The sequence below is a fragment of the Ischnura elegans genome, chromosome X (assembly GCF_921293095.1).
Source record: "Ischnura elegans chromosome X, ioIscEleg1.1, whole genome shotgun sequence".
NCBI lineage: Eukaryota > Metazoa > Arthropoda > Insecta > Odonata > Coenagrionidae > Ischnura > Ischnura elegans.
Genome location: NC_060259.1, coordinates 73,384,634 through 73,405,950, shown reverse-complemented (window position 1 = coordinate 73,405,950; position 21,317 = coordinate 73,384,634). Strand labels below are relative to the sequence as shown.

Sequence of the window (21,317 nt, the reverse complement as noted above, 5' to 3'; positions counted from 1 at the left end):
GACAAACTAAGCTTTCATGGCGTTACATGATCCATTCTGAAATAATGATGGGCATATCTTCGATGATAATGTGGCAGATATTCATATGGCACTTAAATAAATATTAACCACTCATAATAATTATTATTTACTCTGCGTAGGGTAAGGGATCCCGGCTGAGTCAAATATTTTTTCATGGCGAACTTGATCCGTTGGTGTATTTAACTTTGCACCCGTGCGCGTGACTGCGTACAAAGTCACTTGTTCCTGCAGTGCTTTGAAATTCGTCGTCGCAGACCAGCGACAAAAGAAGGGTTTTTCACCCCGACAGGGGCTTAGTAAGCACGACCCTCGCCACATGTGCCACAGTGTGGGCTTGTGACGTCAACATCTTATTCGGTAAAACCCATCCCGAAGTTCGTTATGATAAAATGGCTAGGTGGTGTAACTGGCTGACACACCTGACCGGCAATCGGGAGATCCGGGTTCGAATCCCGGCTAAGGAATGGCGCCGACTCCATGGGGCCTGAGGGGGCCCGAGCCCCCTCAAAAATTCGTTACGGGTGAGAGGAAAAAATGTGCCAGGCTTGTCGATTTTCCCCGGAGTGTCCAGATATCGAGATTCGAGTTATCAGGGTTCTAATGTTGATCATATGACTCCTCTAAAATGCTTAAAAAACTTAAAACTCGCTACTTATAAAATTTACCCGGGGCAAGATGCCCGGTTTGGGCCCCCCCAATATTTTTAGTAAGTCGGCACCCCTGCGGCTAAGTTAAATATTTTTTCATGGCGAATTTCATCCATTGGTGTATTTATATTTTGAGCTACCTATATTTTTATCGTAATGAAAAATAATCAATTTACATGCAAAGTTAAAGATAGTTTTATTTAAACTGATTATACTCATATACAAGATAATGCCCTCTTATGATATAAAAAAGTTACAATCGTGGTTATACAATTCTTGGCAATGCGGGCGGCCCCCCAAGGGGCTGTCTTCTCCCTGCCCATATGTATCCGCCTCTGACTTAGTCCGTCTTTCCATTTTTTTCTTTAATTTTAAATTATAAAACATGCAGCAGCTCTTCTTTAATCCCAAGGTATAAATACTTATCGATTGCCGTGTCTTTTCTTATTTTTGAAGGTATTGTGGGTGGCAAATGTGAAGCATGGCACGAAATTTGCCTTTCAATGGACGACCTTCGATTCATTTTGGATACACGGAGGGAGGCCGTGCATTTGAACGACTTTCGCAGGATCTACCCCACTTCGAATGCCGAGCAATACTCGAAATTCATCAGTGACCTCCAGATGCTTCCAGAGACAACAAAAGACAATAAACGGTAAGTTTACCTATTCTTTTTACCCGTTCAAGCTAACAATCGAACAAATTTGTATTTTTGTGGGTTTTTTGAACGTACCTTTCCGATCTATTTTTCAAAATATCCCTCATGCCTCTACCCATTGTGCCTAGATGAATATGTTATTCGTAATCAGGAGTGAGGTATTTCACTCAGACCCGAAATAATGATTCATTTAGGTAATTCCGTGGATGGATAGGAAAGATAAGTCGTGACGAAAAAAGTTTTTTTTATTCAACCATTTTCTCATCATCATGAGTCATGCATTTACTCGTCATCGTCATTGGTCAACAATCCTAACATTGGTTTAACGCAGCTCTCCATTCCTTTATCCTATCCGCTAGCCTTTTCATAGCTACGTATTTCTTCTCCTTTACATCATTCATAACCTGTCTTATGTAACTCATTCGGGGCCGTCCCTTACCCTTCTCCTATTCCACGATTGTCTTCATCAGTTCATCATGCCTCGTAATGTGGCCAATTAATTTGTACCGTCTTCTCCTTATCGCTTTTAGAAGTCTCTTTCTCTCACTCTTCCTAGCACTTCCTTATTACTTAATATCAGTTTATGAATTTCATCTTCATAAATTTTCATTACGACCACATTTCGAATGCTGCCACATTAACTCATGACTTGATGATGGAAAAATGCAAGAGTTGACGCCCACTTTTCATGACTTAGTGACGTCATTAATGTTCTAGTTCATTAAGTCTTTTAGAAAGGCTCAATATTTGACGAAAAGGATCGTTCATTCGAGTTTGCAGAATAATGATCAACATGAGTTGCATGCGCGAGGCCGACAAGCAGCAGATAGCGATGATCCGCTCGACGAGAGTCTGTGACGTCATGAACTTTTAAACGAAAGGGCTAAGTTATATTTGCCGTTGATATTTCGCCGATAATAGCTCGAGAAGTAGATGAAAGATCGAAAAACGGAACTATACGTGGCCCTTCCCTATCACACTCGGCAATAATAAAAATGATTTTGAATAAGCCCTTTGCATATTTATTCTTTAGAAATACAAAGGATACAAATAGTAACATTTATCTAAGGTTCAATATTTTTTACCTTTACGAGTTCATTATTCTCTTGCCTCCACAATAGACATACTTTGTAGGCATGTTAAAATCGATATGGGGTACGATAAAAGTTGAGTTGGAAGCTCTTTTCCCCTTATCGAATATTACAGTACACAACGAAGGGGAGACAAATATGTGCCCACTGTTGAAGTCTAGTTTTTGCGGTCAGGTTTTTATAATCACACCTAAATAAAAACATAAAAGTCACTTAGAAAAATTAATCCCATTACTAATTTTATCCGATTATTAGTTGGTTTAGCCAAAATTTCATCGTTAAAACGGCATTTGCATAGCTTCATCATCGGTTGGAGCATCAAAATTTCTATTTTTCCTCAAAGCTAGAGCAAAGAGCAATATTTAATGATTCACAGCTCGAAAATTTGACTCAAATTTATCCTAAGGTACAAATTTTGTCAGACATTTATTTTCTAAGCATGTTGCTATATCTAAATTTTGGATGAGTTTCATTTCTAGAAATGTTTAAGAACAAATCTAGAATGCCCAAATTGGGTCGTTGTACTTTGCCTTCATATCCTTGGTTATCGACGCACCCAAAAAACAAATATACTTCTTAAAAAAATGTTCTCGTAAACCCCTTTTTTTGAGGATTTTAATACGAATTAATTTATTTTTAAATATATATTTTGATCGAGATGCATGTTACTGAATGGTAAGTCCTTTGTATTAATAATTAATATATATATTTTAGTGCTGCTGCGTACCCCCGATCATGATCTGATATCCTTAGATCCTACAGTTACAGATCCTCAGTTTAGGCCTACAGTTTGGCGCTGGTTCATTGCTTTTCACGATACGATCGTGGTCCAAAAATTCTAGACTACACCGGAATTCACTAACTCTTGATTTACTTTGTGGTATTCCTTTATAAGTTTTCCTGGATATCAGGCAATTACTTATACCACTTATTTTTTATCAGAGCGCCTCCCGGGCTTCAATAAATTATCATCATCTTAATTATTATTAATTTGCGCCTGAAGATGATGATAATTCATTGAAACCCGGGAGGCGCTCTGATAAAAAATAAGCGGTGTAAGTAATTGTCTTATTTCCAGGAAAACTTCTAGTCTACACCATCGTAGACAGGAAATGTTTTGTGCAATCATTTTATGTGTACATTTAAGTCATTGAATAAATACAATTACATCCCTAGTACTCATAGTTAATGCGTTGGCACTGTGGGAGATAACTCAGCGGGAAAGCTTACCTCAACCTTCACTCAGCTTCATGAGACAACGCTCTCAGCCTCTTTCAAACGCAGACCTTTGGCGATAGAAGATTCGTCAATCGAAAGTGAGTTTTCTTTATTTTATTTTTTTTTCATTTACATTCCCGGACAGAAAACATCTTACCACCCGGGAGCTGGAAGTTTTCTAAGTCCCGAATCGATGTCGAGTTGGCAATTCCAGTGAACCACGCCCCCGCTGCAAAGAACATCAAATACTCTTGAATGTCGAGCGAAGGCCATCTTCCCTGAACGGTCGAAAAAGAGTTTATAAGCCCACGGAGGAAGACAGTTCGACCCACAATTTTTATGACGGGCTATCGGCCGAAACTACAAGCTCCCGCGCGAGTGACAATAGGGTGGTTTCCTTTTCTTTTTTTATTGCCTAAATAGAAAGATTATTTCTCCTGGAGTACGCATTTCACACTTTTATATTTTTAAATGACGATATCTATTTTTCGCGATTAAATGAAAAGTGAAAAATTTCAAGCGCGCGAAAACGCGATGGCTAAGTATGAATGCTGGGAAAAGCCCGTGTGACGTCGTTCTGGTTCCCGCTGCCACAAGTGAGGTGACCTTGGGGCGAGGCTTTGAGCGCTGATACGACGCAGGCTACTAGCAGGTAGCAGGTAGCAGAGTACGCTGCTAGCTGGTAGCGCTTGGCTTAAATAAGGATTATTAATATCATATCAAGCGAAGGAAACTTTCGAACCATGGGCAGTTTTAATAAGTGATTATTAAGACATGTTTCCCTGAGCTCTGTGCCTCATACATGCATTGGTAATCTCAGACGATGTAAAACTCCTATAGAAACTAAGTCCCTGTGACGTCACGTGGAGTGGAATCGCATGGGCGCCAATCTGGCCTTTTTCAAATGAGGTTAAAATTGACCATTGTCATTCGTCTAAACTGGGATTTCTAAAACCAAATAATTTTTATAATATGAATGCACCAATGGTGGGTCACGAATCGCAATCAATGCCTTTCGTTTTCTTTGATCAAGGAAACTACCCTTTTCTTAAACGATTGTAAATAGCTAGGATGCCTAAAAAATATTCTTCCTTTCTCGCAGAAGGGGGAAATAAAGGCCATGGGGAAAATCACTGAATTCCGTGGTTTACCATGGATGTGACCTTTTTGTAGGTTTTGCCTTGCTTGTATGCGATTTTTTCCGCTGCTATAATTTTTGCTGGCCCGAAAAGTATAAAGATATAAAATGAATGAACTGCTTCGGTGTCACTTCGTAGAAACATAATTAATAAGGAGAGAAATATCGTAATTGCCGTACTCATTCTTCTCCGTCAACTTTCACCGCTAACATTTGATAATTTTTTATTCGTATTTTGTTTTATTTTTATTTTGGGAGCGTGGAGGCGGTTGGCAGAGCGATTTGTTAATTATCGAAGGGATTCAGGCTAAAATATCGGGTAAAGCCTTCGGCAGCCCCAAGACATAATAATATTAAAGTCTAAAAATTTATTTTTTTTTAAAAACACGTTTCATTAAAACAGAAAATAACGTCCTACGGCCCCTGAAATTTCAAAATATGCTTGATGAGAAAGTTACAATAAGTTTTAGAGGAACGTTGCAGATATCAAACACGAAATACGTGGTGCACATGCTTTATTATAAAATTAATACTTGCTGGCCAATCACCCTTGTCTCTTAGATAAACGCGAATATAATTTTACATGCGTACCATGTCTTACGTTTTTGATATCTGAAACGTCCTTCCAAAACTTTCTGTACCTTTCTCATTAAACGTATTTGAAAATTTCAATAATTTAAGGGGCCATAGGTCGCTATTTTGTTCTTTTTAATAAAAAACATTTTTAATGTAAAATTATTTGAGACTTTTTAGTTCTGTTAAGGCCTGGTCACACGGTATATTAACACGCACGAGTTAATGTACGTTTGCGTGAATGATTTTTGTGGACTGTAACGGAACATGTACGAATGCATGAACCAAATTAGAACAGGTTCTATTTTCTGTACATGCATTCACACAAGTTGGGTGGTTACACGGTGCATTTTGGCGTTCATTCTCGCGTTCATACATTTAGACATTAACCCGTACGTGTTAATGTAGGTACCGTGTAAACAGGCCTTTAGAGTGGAAAACGCTACACGAGAAAAAATGGCTTCCCGTGAGCCTCGATCCGGGCTCCCCCGCCCACTTTTACGACTGGGCTGCTAAGGACGTGATTTGTTAGTGTCCTGAAGAGAATACATTACACCTATTATGATTGCAACGCCTCCATTGAATTTTAGTGGCCAATTTTGGAACTAATCTCCGTATTTAATTTTTATCACTGTATATTACTCGAGATACTGTTTCCATGATGGTAAACGTGAGAGAACATTGCATTGCCATCCACTTGTGACCTACCCTAAATATTATATTGTTCTAGCTAATCAGAAAAGAGGTCGAAATTTGAGTTGCAATATTTTTTCCCGAAGGACAAACACGCAAAAAAAACAAGCAATTACAATAAATCTTGGTAAAAGACATCGGCGCACGAGGTGGGCATAAGAAAGGAACTGCCCCTAATATTGAATATGTGAAATTCATGCGCTGAGGCTTATTCTGTGGAGATGTTCCTCAACCTATACAAACTATACCTCAGGTTGAAGAACTTAGTGATTAAATCTCTTAATGTTTTTTCGGTAGCTGAGAGGGTTCGTAAAACCGAACTCAAAATTCAACTTTTTCGACTTTTTCGAAAATAATTGCCGTCTCCACGCGGACTGTACGTTTAGCCATGGCCGAACTAATATCAATGGAGTATGAGCCGTTCGAGGCGACAGGAAACAATCGCACCTCTAATCCCACTAGAAGCACACAAAAATTGCATTCTTACAAAATTACATCAATAAATTTTGAGACTTCCCGTTACCGGCAGAACAGATTCAAAAAACAATTATGCTACGTCCCACAGTAGTCCCAAATCGAAAAAAAGCTGGCATAAAGTCATTCTTTCGAATTTTTGCAAGGAATATTTGAATGCTTTATTCGAATTCTACAGGATATATTCTACAAAATATGGTACTAATTTGGAATTTTCGTTAATTAGAGCGGCTACTGGGACCCGTCAAACATTCAGTGTAAAAACGATAGTTGCGTGAAATCCGTCGATTTCGAAGATGTTCAGTTTCATAGAGGACAAATTTTGCACAATATATTTCGCGGAAAAACACTTTTACCTACAAATATAGACATAACTGCATAGTTTAAAATACATTTTATTTCGGGTTTTACCACGTATACTACTTTTAATATAATTTTTTTAAATTCTTAGTGGTTTTTACCCGAAATTTTCAAATAAAATGTACAATATCGTTCGGAGCACCACTTTCCATCGCGGAGACTTTTGCACGAATACAAAGGGATAGTATATCAACGTAACTGCAGAGAAAATTTTTGCTAATATTTGCTACCCCAACCTCTACAATGGTTTAACTATAATGATGCAATGCGCTGACGCGGGCAGCGGCTGGGCTGGCGCGTGATTGGACTCGAAGAAATCCATTATTTATGGGTATTATTTAATGTTGTTGCGTATTTTATTTCATATAAAAATATTTACCCCTAAAATAAGCATCTCTTCCCAAGAGTGGTACATTTTCAAGCCTATAAATCTTTTCCAGTTGATCTTACTTGTTATTTCTGCGTGCCTATGCTCTCCTAAAAATAGTTTAAGAACTATAGCGGAAGGAAATAATTGCGCTAAAAACAACGCAGCTGAATATATAGTAATCTACAAAAACTAAAATGGATCCAGAAAAAAAATACTCAAAATGCTACTCCACCCCGTCCTTCCGTTAGACGGATTAGTTTTCGTCCTCACGCGGCACATTAACCCTGTCGCCTCCATAGCGACTTCCTCTACTGCATGCAGGGCAAATGACTGCCGGAAATGCCTAAGCTATTTATTAGATATTATATTAATAACTTTCACATCAAAATAAAGCGAATATTTTCTGTAGTAATAGGGTAGTTTCCTTCATCAAAGAAAACGAAAGGCATTGATTGCGATTCGTTACCCACCATTAGTGTATTCATAATACACAAATTATTTCGTTTTAGAAATACAGGTTTAGACGAATGGCAATGGTCCATTTTTATCCTCATTTGAAAACGGCCAGATTGGCGCCCACGCGATGCCACTCCACGTGACGTCACAGGTACCTAGTTTCTCTACGAGTAGATAGGAGTTATACATCGTCTGAGATTACCAATGCATGCATGATGCGCAGAGCTCAGGGAAACATCTCTTAATAATCACTTATTAAAACTGTCTGAGGTCGGAAAGTTTTCTTCGTTTGATAAGGTATTAATAATCCTTATTTAAGCCAAGCGCTACTAGCTAGCAGGGTACTCAGCTACCCGCCAGCAGCCTGCGTCGTATCAGCGCTCAAGCCTCCCTTAAGGTCACCTCACAGGGCGGCAGCGGGAACGATAAATACGTCACACGGAGAGATTTCCCGGCATTCATACTTACCCGTCGCGTTTTCGCGCGCTTGAAAATTTTCACTTTTCATTTAATCGCGAAAAAGGGATATCGTCATTTAAAAATCTAAATGCGTGAAATACGTACTCTAGGAGTAATAATCTTTCGATTTAGGCTATAAAAAATAATAGGAAACCACCCTATTGTTGTATTTTGTTTTTAATCTCAAATATGATAAAACCTGTTGGACCCTTGTGCCCCCCCCAGAAAAAATCCTGGATCCGCCCCTGAAAATCTCTATAAGTGAGATTCACCGCCATCACCCTGATTATGCAACTGTGAGAAGGGTGAGATCGACGTCGTTGCTAGGGGCAACGTGATACTGACGACAGAAGGTCATCACAGCGATTAAGTATCCGTGAAAGCACTTTTTATCGCCCTGTCTCCGTCGTCGGCCTATCACGTCCGAAACTGATGGTGATACGTGTCTGTCACGGCGGCCGGGGCATCGGCTGTGTCAATTTTCATCGACAAAATATTTAATTACCTTAGTCCATGCCCATAAGAATGGAATAAGTCCTTCCCTATCCTTATTTGACTTTTACGAGCCATTGGTTTACTTCGTGGTGAGCACTTCTCCCACCTGTCCAAACCAGCCTGCGGGTTTGGAATACTGAATGAAATTGACGAAAACAGTGACCCCAAAACCTCGCTAACGAAGTCAGCTATTAATAAATTTATAATAAATGCCCTCATTGAGCTTTGAAAGTTCTTACAGTTAAACAATGTCCCGTAGCTGTCTACAAAGGCTTCTTGCATCGTAGTGGCATGTGACAAAATTAGCTTCTTTTTTCTAGGTCAAAAATAAGTTCGTAGAGACCCTCTTGATACTAAAATGATGCCATCATTGTTCATACTTCCACGATTGAGTTACAGCGGTGAACGCGGTAATGTTTGGGAGAGAAGAACAAACATTTCTTTCCCCCTAGATGCTGCTAATTGAGTGGCATAGAACGTGGACCATTTAATCTGTCTTTTACATCCCATACCCCTTCGCTCGAATTTTCTATCCTGGTTCCACCCTTGTTGAGACGTCTAGACTAAGTTGAAAAAGCGGCCCACAAGTCGCCATCCAGCTGCTGATGAATTCATCTTAGAACCTTGACAAAGACGCCGTTAAGAGCCATCTTTCAACTAACTCAGCTAAACCAGGTCCGAGATGCATCGTTCTCCCACTTGAAAGAGAAGAATGGGTCGTCGGAATTCTATTGCTCATTCATCAGTCAGGTATAAAAAAAATGTGTTTTACATAGAGATGGCAGTAGTTACAAAAAAGGACTGAGATTGGCGTTTCAAGCATTTCCAATGGCTGAGTATTGTTTCTTGTGACCTTTCTGATCTCGACGGAAAGATATTGGATATCGCGTCACCTTCTTTGCAATTCTCTTAGGATTATTTTCAAATTAGCACAAGGTGCATGTTGTGAAGTACAAAAGCGTTTGCATAAATATTAATAGAGAGGACATCCAACTCAATTAACTGAATACATGAGTTAATACTTAAGCTGAGTACTTGAGGAAAATGTGATCAAATGAAGTCCCACCATGGCCGGGACTTCTCTGGACTAAGAAGTTAAAAATTTATGGAAAAACCGTGATTTGCCGACGGTGTGTTTTGAGGGAAATGATTTTACTATTACATTTCAATGACCCATTCAGCAAATCTGTATTATGGCGCATTGAATTCGAGTTTTGTGATGGTTTTTCTCATTTACCACCTCCTCTGGTCATATAAAATAATGTTACATGTCAGAAACTAAATTTTAAATCTGCAGGAAATGTTAAATATACCCTTTCTTGATTATTTGCCGTTTTGGGCCCCGACGAAAATTGCCTCATACGAAACATTTGAGGTAGCCCTGGGTTTAGCGACGAATATTGTAAGTCGATAAGACGACAGGAGGTAACGCCATTGACAAGCACCTTATTTCATAGGCTAAGTTCGTTTAGTGATAGCTAAAGTGATGCTGCATTTCTAGATCTCAGACAAGATAGTGAGGAAGCTATTTATCATTCTTGAATCATAGGCAATTAAAAAAACTAAAAATCTCTTCTTCCGTAAGTAAAGAATTGGATACCGCAGAGACTTTCCTTCTTTCGGTTTTTAAAGTTACTCTGTTAAGTTGTTCGGAATATGTGGTGGAAATGTATATCATTGCGTGGAAAAGAAAATACTGTATTTAATTTTTTTGCTTTAATTTGCTTACTCTCTTCGATTTTTAGCCATTTTGTTCTGACGTCCACAAGATTGGATGAGGACGAGAAAATGATTAATGAGTATGATAAAGTGAGGCAGGGTATTTTCCCAGACATCTGAATGAACATGCATCGAGAATATGATGTTGGCATCACATGGTCGTGGGATAATTCTGCTTTTGCGTAACCTACTGTGAGTAGTAGACTGTTTCTTTAATTTTAAAGCCACATACCTATCATTAATACTCGTTGATATTCAATGGGTATTTCTTGCTGGTGAATGATATTGGAAAAAAAAGACAAATCTCACTTGCGTGCCTCGAAGATTTGCTTCATATATCAAATTTGTGCGTAGGTCTCCACTATCAGGTTTACGTGTTTTGCGAGTCGTGCAGAGAGCAAAGAATGAAAAACAAAGGAAAACTCACACTCACGCGCTGACGGATACACCACGCAGATTTGAAACCATCATTGATAGCCATGGACGAGCATACGAAATCTGTAGTGGTTGCTGAGAGGTAGAAAATGACAAAGATATAAAGTTCTACGCTTTTCACGGATTTACAAAATTAGAAATTCAGCAATGGGGTCGTCAAGTCAAACCCGGTATCAAAATGCCATGAGAAAATACGGTAGAAAGAAATAGGTGAAATCTGATATCACGTGGTCTATATTTAAAAAAAGGGCACATTTGAAAAATCGATATTTTGACCCCCAAATACCCCCCAAAAGTAAAGGTATAGGGGCAGTTGGCAACTCCATAATATATAGAGAATTAAGTTTTTCTATAATTTTTCCTGTGGTTTCAGACGATTTTTGATAGGGGCAATTCTATGACTTTTTGTCGTATCTCGTCTCGGTCACCCCAAACATTTGATGAATAATTCAGTCAGTGGTTGGAAGTGGGTTTTATGGTACATATATAGAAACGCAGAAATTTCCGCCCATTTTTCTTGAGTTAATGGCGTAATTAGAATTCTGGTTCATTTTCTCGATGGAGGAGAACTGCTCACTAACGGAAGGAATCATTGAAGAGAGTGTGAACGACAATATATGTATCACGCGTGCCCTTGGCACAAGAGTGAGAAGTAGCTGCAAAAGGAAGACGTACTCTCCATCAGTTCGTGACGTCATCAACTTATCAGCGGAGAGGTTAAGCCCGTCGATTTTTCCCGGCGAATAACTCGAGAAGTAGGCTTCGAATCGAAAAATGGAAAATTCTGAGTCTTAATTATTCAAACTTTATCACAATCAAGTTATTTCAAGATTGTGCTCAATTTTGGATGCAGGTCCCTAAATAAGCATGCTTACTAAGAAAATTCAATTGTATTATCACTTAATTCAAATATTAGTAAAAAGGTTTTAGTTTTACCCAAAATTTCGTCGTTAAATACCTAACACATTTGTGTAGCTTCTACAGTGTTTGGAGTATAAAACGGGTTTTCTCAATGCTGGAATGAAGATCAATATTTGATGATTCGCAGCTCGCAAATAGAACTTTAATTTAATCTAAGGTACAAATATTTTCAGTCATATTTATTTTCTGTGTATACTGCTATACACATATTTAGGACGAGTTTCATTCCCATGAATTTTTATGAAATTATTGGCCTTGTCTAAATCGTCGTGTTTGAACTGTCGGATGTTGAATTCCGCGAAAAATCCAACTGTACTTCTGAAAACTAATTTCTCTTAAACCTCTGTTATTGGCGCGTTTTAATATGCTATTTTTTGATTAATTTTTATTTTACGTGAGCTGCGTCTCAGTCTGAGTGAGTTTTTCAATCTAGAGACCTCACATTTCAAAGCGCTCTTTTACTAGTATTTTTTTGTAATTTTTGTCGATTGCGATAGTTTGAAAAATAAATAGACACGTATTTTCCCCTTTTTCGGTCCTTCACCTGCTTCTCAAGCTATTCGCGGCAAAAAGTTGACGAGCACAACTCTTTCTCAGACAAGGTGATGACGTCACCGACTCAACTCCTCTCCACTACTTCCCGCTCTCGCGTGGTTCGTTTTTATTAAAACTATGGTAGACGATTCTTTCCGTCAAGAATAGGGTGGTTTCTATTATTTTTTTATCGCCTAAATCGAAAGATTATTACACCTGGAGCACGCATTTCACGCTCTTAGATTTTCGAATGACGATATCTAGTTTTCGCGATTAAACGAAAAGTGAAAATTTTGAAGCGCGCGCAAACGCGACGGCTAAGTGGGAATGCTGGGAAAAGTCCGTGTGACGTATTTCTGGTTCCAGCTGTCACCGTGTGAGGTGACCTTGGGGCGAGGCTTTGAGCGCTGATACGCCGCAGGCTGCTAGCAGGTAGCGCTTGGCTTAAATAAGGATTATTTATGCCTTACCAAACGAAGAAAACTTTCCGAACTTAGGTAATTTTAATGAGTGATTATTAAGAGATATTTCCCTGAGCTCTGTGCCTCATGCATGAATTGGTAATCTCAGGCAATATAAAACTCCCATCTAATCGTATAGAAACTAGGTCCCAGTGACGTCACGTGGCGCACGCATGGGCGCCAATCTGGCCTTTTTCAATTGAGGATAAAATTGACTATTGCCATTCGTCTAAACTGGGATTGCTAAAACCAAATAATTTGTATATTATGAATACACTTATGGTGGGTAAGGAATCGCAATCAATGCATTTCGTTTTCTTTGATGAAGGAAACTACCCTATTAGGTCCTGTACGTTGGACTTGACAACAGAGAATATAAATTCCAATAACAATACTAAAAATGAATTGCTTAAATTGACAGCAGAATGGCTGCTTACTTAGCCACGTGTAGGTATATCATTTTATTAATAATTCCGCATGAAGTTTGTCTGTTTATTGCACTCCAATTTGTTTCATTGCAAGGAAGTACACAGGATCAAAACTAAAGGGGGGGGGGGGCAATCCATGGCTTTTCAAGTTATAGGTAAGATTTAAGCATGGCATAGGTGAATGAAACCAGCATTTTAAGGAAACTGTAACAGCTCTTTTTTTGTTTTTAAAAATATTTGCTTGAAAAAATATCAATATTATTTTCCTTAAAGACATTTGCAATTTTTGCTTGTAGGAGGGTTGGCAGCTACTTTCTCCTGCTCCTCGCTGGGTTCACCCACGTTTCATTGTCAATCTGTATTGTTGTCTTATTATTTTAGCTGTATTTTATCGTTCTTCTAAAAAAGAAGCAGCAATGTGTTCTGGAAAGTTAGCCTCACCCCTGATTTTTCTCAGTGGCTACCGGAGGCTTCTTATTTTGCACGTTTTCATAAATTTTTGCGAATATCGTGTTTTTGGAAGTAATAAAACGTTTTATATTGTCTATCTCTCTCTATCTCTAACCGAGTAAATTAGCCAAAACACCAATGACGCCACCAACTCATGAAAAGTGGGCGGAAAATTTAGTATTTGCACTTTTTCATTGTAAGGTTTTAAGAAATTCGTTGTATTGGGAAGACTTTTTTCTTCGTGAATCACCCTTCCACATAACCTGACGAATCGTTTTAATGAATACCATTTTCGGATATGACTGTTTTCGAGAACTTAACCCGATCAAACTTTAGGGTCCGTTTACCTTGGTTAACAGCGGTGAACCCTTATACCCGCAGCTCCATCCATGAAAAATTGCGCTGAAAACCCTTTGTTTCGGACTGTGCTATCCCCGCGCACGAAATGTACGTGCGGGCGGGAGGGCAGAATAGGGTAGTTTCCTTCATCAAAGAAAACGAAAGGCATTAATTGCGATTTCTTACCCACTATTAGTGTATTCATAATATACAAATTATTTGGTTTTAGAAATCCCAGTTTACACGAATGGCAATGGTCAATTTTAACTTCATTTGAAAAAGGCCAGATGGGCGCCCATGCGCTCCACGTGACGTCACAGGGACCTAGTTTATATAGGAGGAGATAGGAGTTTTACATCGTCTGAGATTACCAATGCATGCATGGGGCACAGAGCTCAGGGAAACATGTCTTAATAATCACCTATTAAAACTGGCTAAGGACGGAAAGTTTCCTTCGTTTGATAAGGTATTAATATTCCTTATTTAAGCCAAGCGCTACCAGCTAGCAGGGTACTCAGCTACCTGCTAGCACCCTGCGCCGTATCACCGCTCAAGCCTCGCCTTAAGGTCACCTCACAGGGCAGCAGCGGGAACCAGAAATACGTCACACGGACTTTTCCCATCATTCCTACTTAGCCGTCGCGTTTTCGCGCGCTTGAAAATTTTCACTTGTCGTTTAATCGCTAAAAATATCGTAATTCGAAAATCTAATGCGTACTCTAGGAGTAATAATCTTTTGATTTAGGCAATAAAAAAATAATAGGAAACCACCCTATTCTCTTACCAATTTCACATTTTCTCCGTGACTTCAAGGTACCATGACGGTTCATCTAAACGCACAGGTGATATCCGTCTATGGAGAGCCGTCTATGGAGAGCACTGAACTCTTCCTATGTCGTAACAAATGTTCCGCTATTTGCATTGACTTTGCCGAGCCGCAGTGTAAGTCGTACCCCATCAGTTTTTGCTTCCTCGCGGTAGATTTTAATATGTGAAAAAAATCCACTTATGAGGTAGCGATAATTATACTTTAGGAATATTTAGATATGTCCAGATGGTAAAATAAAAGTTTGGGCCAATCCAGAGGAGTATTTTGGAACTATTTAGTCATTCCACCTCAATTTTATAAGCGTTTTTCCCTTAGGATGTCGGATTTCTATGAAAATTTGTTCACGGGTCAATATCCACTTGTGCCCAAATACCAAGAGACTGTTTTGCGCAAAAAATGTACATTTTAATTTTTTCGCAGTTTCGCCAAAAAAAAGTGCCTTGAATGATATAATTCCTTCTACATCACCACCAAATTGTCTTACAGACAAGATTTATGGCTTATCTTAAAGCTTAAACTTTGATTAGGGCATAGACATTATTTTCAAGCTCACTTATGCCATATTGGTGAAGTAGGATATTATTTATCCTTCTTCAATGGTGGAAATAGACCCATACAGAAATTTTCATCGAAGTATGAGACCCTAAGGGATAAAAACTTGTTGAATTGAGGTGGTATGACCCAATTAACATATTTTTAAACATTTACTTAGAAAAGCAATTGGAAAGAGCATTCAATCAATTTTTTTTACACATTTTGTGTCCTACTCTAAATCTCATTTTTAAATTAAGCCACAAACCACAGCTCTATCAGAACTCAGTGGAAGGCTTGAAGGAAATATTTTTCAAGGCACTTTTTTTTGGCAAAAATGAAAAAAAAAATGTGCATAAAAGGAATAAAATATTTTTCCAAAAAATGCGGTCTTAGGGTATTTAGTTTGAGGCGAATATTGACCCATAAAGAAATTTAAATAAAAATCTGAGACCCTGTAGGACAAAGGTTTGTTGAATTGAGGTGCAATGATGCTACTTTGAGCGAAAAACCAGCCAAACATTCTACTCAACCTATTCTCCATTCTTCACTGAAGAGTTAGATCATTCTTTTTTATGTGGGCAACGCTATGACACCCTGCTCTTACTCTTCAGCAAAAGTATGCGAACTCGTGACCTCCCACCAGGGATGCTTGTGTAATATAATGTTTGAAAATTCTCTAATGGCCTTTTGTGGAGTGTATCTGAATTCTGTGGCCTCTTATGCCTTTTTCTCCTCAATTGTCCTCTTTAGCTCTTTTACTGCTAAGAGTGAGTGTTTAACTGAGTATGAATTATGACTTAATTTTATTTAGTGCATCTAGATTTTTTCCCAATTCTTAAGATATATTTACATCTTATAACCATAGATAGATTATGGGGGTTTACATAAATTACAGCTGTTGAAAAGGCCACAATCACGAAAAAAAAGTGAAATAATTTGGGCCGATAAATTGGCCCCTGGCAGTTTTCACTCAACCAGCCGGGGCCTATGTACCAGTAGCAGTAAAAGGGTTAATTTGTCTGACCATATATTTTCTTAATACCTTTTTTTTTACAAGTGTAATAAAATTTTCCCGTTTTTTTGGCCAATTTCAGTAGGTACCATCTTGCAGTGCTGCAGAAATTACTGATTTATACAATCTGATTTTAGTTTTATATGATAAGAATCTGATATTCTGTTGCAGGCAAACAAAATTCTATATAGGATATTTAACCAGTGATGCAATTCTGGTTCATTCATATTCTCATGTTTTTAAAATCTCTCCCAAGTATTTGACTTGATTTTATTTCTTGAACTCGTGTCCATCATATCTGCAGTGGATCCATGTTATCCTTTAGTCATTTTGAAAAATGCCTTCACTTGGTTTTTGAGTCTTTTAGCCTAGATTGCAATTTTTGTGAACTTCATTAATTCATTCTTTAAATTTGGTCAGTCACATGACATTTTTTCGATCTAAGCTTTTGTATGCTTGCATAAAAAATACTTACGTTAGATGTGGCATCACTAAAAAGTATAACTAGGCTACCTGTATGCAGAATAGTCAATGAATGTCCAAATTTTTCAACTCATCATTTTACCATGCGATATAATTGACTGCAGTGCCATTCTCAGTAGACTTGTGTATTTCAAGTTAATTTAAAGCTTTATGCATTTCTGCAATAACTTCAAAATTTCTATGGTAAAGTACCTCAATTTTATTTTTATCATTATTGTTTGATAGTGATCCACCATGTGTCATTTTTTCTGTCAAAATGATATTGATGCTGTATTTGTATTGAACATTTTGTCGAAGCATAAAACTGTAAGAAACTGTATTGATTTTTGAATGCCTTGTCACATGGCATGGAAGGCCCAAAATTTTTGAACAGCAGACAGCAGAGGATAATGAAGACTTTTTTTTCATTTTCATAACATTGACATTATCTTTGCTTTCCCAATGGAAACTATTGAATTTGGAGAGATTTTCTATCATCCTGCACTCTTGATCAGTGGCGGATCTGGGGGGGCTAGGGCAGGGATGCTGACTTACAAAAAATATTGGGGAAGCCCAAATCAGGGATCTTGCCCCGGGAAATTTCATAAGTAGTGAGTTTTAAGTTTTTTAGCCATTTTTAGAAGAGTCATATGATCAACATTAAAACCCTGATAACTCGAATTTTGATATTTGGACACTCTGTGGAAAATCAACAAGCCTGTCACACTTTTTCCTCACACACATAACAAATTTTTGAGGGGGCTTGGGCCCCCTCAAGCCCCATGGAGTCAGCGCCACTGGGCTAGGAGTTAGCCCCTTGTCCCTATCATGTGTCCACCACTGCTCTTGATCATTATTCTTTTGATAATATGGTTTTGATGATGATGATACTTTTGATCTCAAACTTCAGTTGAGTCATTTTAACTTGGTGCTGGCTCTTTTTACAAAAATATACAGGGGCTGATCCAGGATTTCTTTCTGGGGGGGGGGGGGGGGGGGCACAAGGATACCCCGTAATTCAAAACGAACCCAATGATAACGGCACTGTATTAAAAATCTTGCACATTTTTCAAGGGTCTGGGGGGAGCACGTGCCCCTCTGCCCCCCTAGATCCGCCTATGAAAATATACAATGGGAAAATCACTCTCCTTGATGTATCCTCATGTAAATAATCCGACCTCCAAGAGATATTTCAGCATATCTGTTCTTGAATTTCAACATTTAATGCCTCCCTAGACACAACAATGATTAGTATTTTAGCATAAAAATAGTTAGAAATGTAATTATATATATAGCATTAAATCAAGGGATTTTTTTTTCAGGAATGAGAAGCACCATCTCACTCCCAAAATGCACATTCTTCTGTCTCATTTGGAAGCTACATTCAGAGCCCAGGAGGTACCAGAGTATGAGTATTCCTACCTAGCTGAGTCAAGACTGCATAATTCAAGGTATGATATGCTAATTTACATAAAATATAATCAAATAGAGGTGGGTAATGGCATTATAGCATTAGCATATAGCATAGGTGGCTATCTCCCTTCATGATACGTTTCTTGCTGAGGGATGAAATGGACATTCCCTGTTAGCATTTCCGGCCAAAATGATATTATGTAACAAAATACATAATGAAGTCTGATATCTCAGCTTGTTGGCCCACACCCATAGTAGCTTTGATATGCTAAAAAGTAATGAGAGAAAATTACAACATCTTTTATGGTTACCAAAAGGAAGAGATGGAAAATCAGAATAGGACCAATTTGATCCTCCTGGATGTTATTGTGATAATTGATTCTATTTCTGCATTGATTTGCTTGTTTCTCAAAGGATATACTTATATGTGGGACAGCAATGAAGGCAGCAAATAATCAAGGGCAATGAAATGAAGGGCAAATCATGTTCCTCATGGATATCTACACCTTCTTGTCCTCAAATGCCTAAAGTGCTAAATGCACGTCAACTCATAAGGTGCAAAACAATTTCAAAGCAGATAAAGATGCATGGACACCTGCTCAACACAGCAAAATATATTCAACAGCCATCTTCATCGCGGACCAGAGGGTATTTCCCTTTCACTCCAAGCCTATAACAAAGGGGCCCTAGCCTCCCGTCAAGTGCTTGAATTCCTTGATGCTGTTGGCTAGGGTGCTTTGACCCTTATTTGCAGGCCTCAGTTGGTCATATGATTGATGCTGAATATAGTGAATAAATGCCGTATTTGTCTGAATATAGTCCCCCCTTTTTTTCTAAAAATGCCTGTGGTAAAAGTAAAGGGGGGACTATATTCATACCCTTTTTTTGAATTTTTTCCCAAAACTCAAGCCTCGAAATTAGGAGGGGGACTATATTCAGAGGGGGACTATATTCGGAGAAATACTGTAAATGACCATTCTCACAATTAGGGTTGAGAGCATATGGTGGTTTACTGCAGTGTGTCTCGTCCATCAGCTGCCATGGATTAAACCAGAGTTCATTTCGACGTTTTATGTGTTTATATTTCATTGGGACACCACAGACCATGCAGATTATCATTGGCCCCACAGCTCGGGCCCACCCAAATAGCCACACCTCCTTGAGCAGCGTTTATTTCTCTCAACCAAACGTATATGCCATGCAATCACTGCTTTTTCCACAACTTTTCACTTCCTCCCAGTGGCGCAGCGAGGGGGGGGGTTTTGGGGGATAAACCCCCCCAGAGCTCAGAAATTTTTAAAAAGTTTAATCCATTTTACTTAATTGGATTAATATTACTAACAGAATAGTGTAATATTAGTAAAATATCCCTCCGAAAGCTGTAAAACTCACCATTTTGAACCATTTATTTAGAAATTTTTTTTAAGGAGTGCCCCCACACCTCTTACCCTGGCGGGTATTCCACACCCCCAGACACCCCAGTATTAGTTGTGCCTAAAACCGCCCCTAGCCTTAACTCCTAGCTGTGCCCCTACTTCCTCCCATGGCCAGCAGCCAAAGTATTTTTACTAGTGGCCATCTGTGACCTCTATTTTGACAAAATATTCTGTTATTTGTTTATTCCTCCTCTGTTCTAGAAACTCTTCTATCTATACTAGAAGAAAGCTACAATGGAATATCCCTTAGAATTGTTCTCTTCCATTCTAGAAACTCTAGCTCTAAGCAGTGTCGAGGGAGGGGTACATGGTTAACTCCTGATCATCCCTCTCCCTTGAGAGCTTGAATCAGAAAGAAAAGGCCGTCCAGCCTTGGGCTTCAAGCATGATTGCTTCATTTATACACTTGATATTGCTTTAGGGATAACTCAATGCTGGTAATTATGCCAGTTTTACAAGGAATATTAATTAATGGCTCATTTTGTTTGAACTCATTTGTGAAAAAATTCTATTTAGTGATCACCACCTTTAGCAGCTACTTATATTTTACCCCTTATGGTGGCTTCCTGAGGCCCCATGGGCGTACCTAGTGAGAGGCAGGAGGGGACAGCTACCCTTCACCTAGAATTTTGAGGAGAGAGAAGAGATTTAAGATAAGGTTGTTGCTGAATTAGTAGTTTTTAATTTATCCCACAATTTGTGACTGTTAAGAAATGACTCACTTTTGTACTCCTTGTATTAACACTCACTCTTCAGAAATTTAAATGCATGCACCCATCCGCCTGAAAACAGCCAACCTGGTCTGCTATGCTGAAGACCATTTATGGTATCAGAAACAATTTCCGTGATGATGCAAGTAATAAGGTCCTAGTATACCTTCAGTTACTAATGTACATTGTGTTCTGTTATCTGTCAAAGCATATGAAAATGAAAACGTTACGTCCATCCACTTTGGTCCCTCTTCTGTACAACCCTATGGGGCAGTGGCGTAGCCAGGGGGGGAGTCCGGGGGGTCTGGACCCCCCCCCCCAAATATAAAAGCACAATTATTTTCCTTGATAAAAGAAAACAATTTATTGAAAAATCATGAAAATCACAAAGTATTCTTTTAACAAATGAAGTTTTTTCAAGTGTGAAAAGTGTTAAAATTAGTTTAAAACCCATTACTTAGTACCCTATTTTTCAAAACTTTCCCCCACCCCCAGTTTTGGACCCCTCCCCCCGAACAAAATTCCTGGCTATGCCACTGCTATGTGGAGTAACTAGTAAGGGGGGAACTTGAGAGAAAAGAGCATAGCTGATGGTGGTTCACCTCTTAAACAATAGAGAAGGTAGAGAGTGTTCACATGGATTTAGCCACTTGGGTAGTACATCAACAACATGTGGTGGTGGAGCCAGCCTCAGATTGGGAGGGAGGGATTGGTTACAGTGTAACTCATGGGCATACTCAGCGAGGGGCAGGTGGGGGCAGCTGCCCCCCCAGAAGCAAAATTCACTAATGTCTTTAAGGATAATAATATTTTTTCAAGCAAATAATTTCAAAAACTTAAAAAGAGCTGTTTCAGTTTCCTTAAAATGTAGATTTCATTCACCTTTTCCATGCATAAATCTTACCTAAAACTTGAACAAACATGGCAGGCCCAACCCTAGTTTTGATCGTGGGTACGCCCATGGTGTAACTATCTCCCCCT

At 38.7% G+C, this 21,317-nt stretch overlaps 1 protein-coding gene across 1 annotated transcript in view; it reads left to right on the top strand.

Annotated features, from left to right (window-relative positions):
* LOC124171186 (cadherin-like and PC-esterase domain-containing protein 1) overlaps positions 1-21,317 on the top strand; it is a 280,152-nt gene that overhangs the window by 96,287 nt on the left and 162,548 nt on the right. The window contains exons 8-9 of the mRNA XM_046550325.1: positions 1,125-1,323; positions 18,100-18,228. Of these exons, the coding sequence (XP_046406281.1) occupies positions 1,125-1,323; positions 18,100-18,228 (328 nt within the window). The remainder of the gene's footprint in view (positions 1-1,124; positions 1,324-18,099; positions 18,229-21,317) is intronic.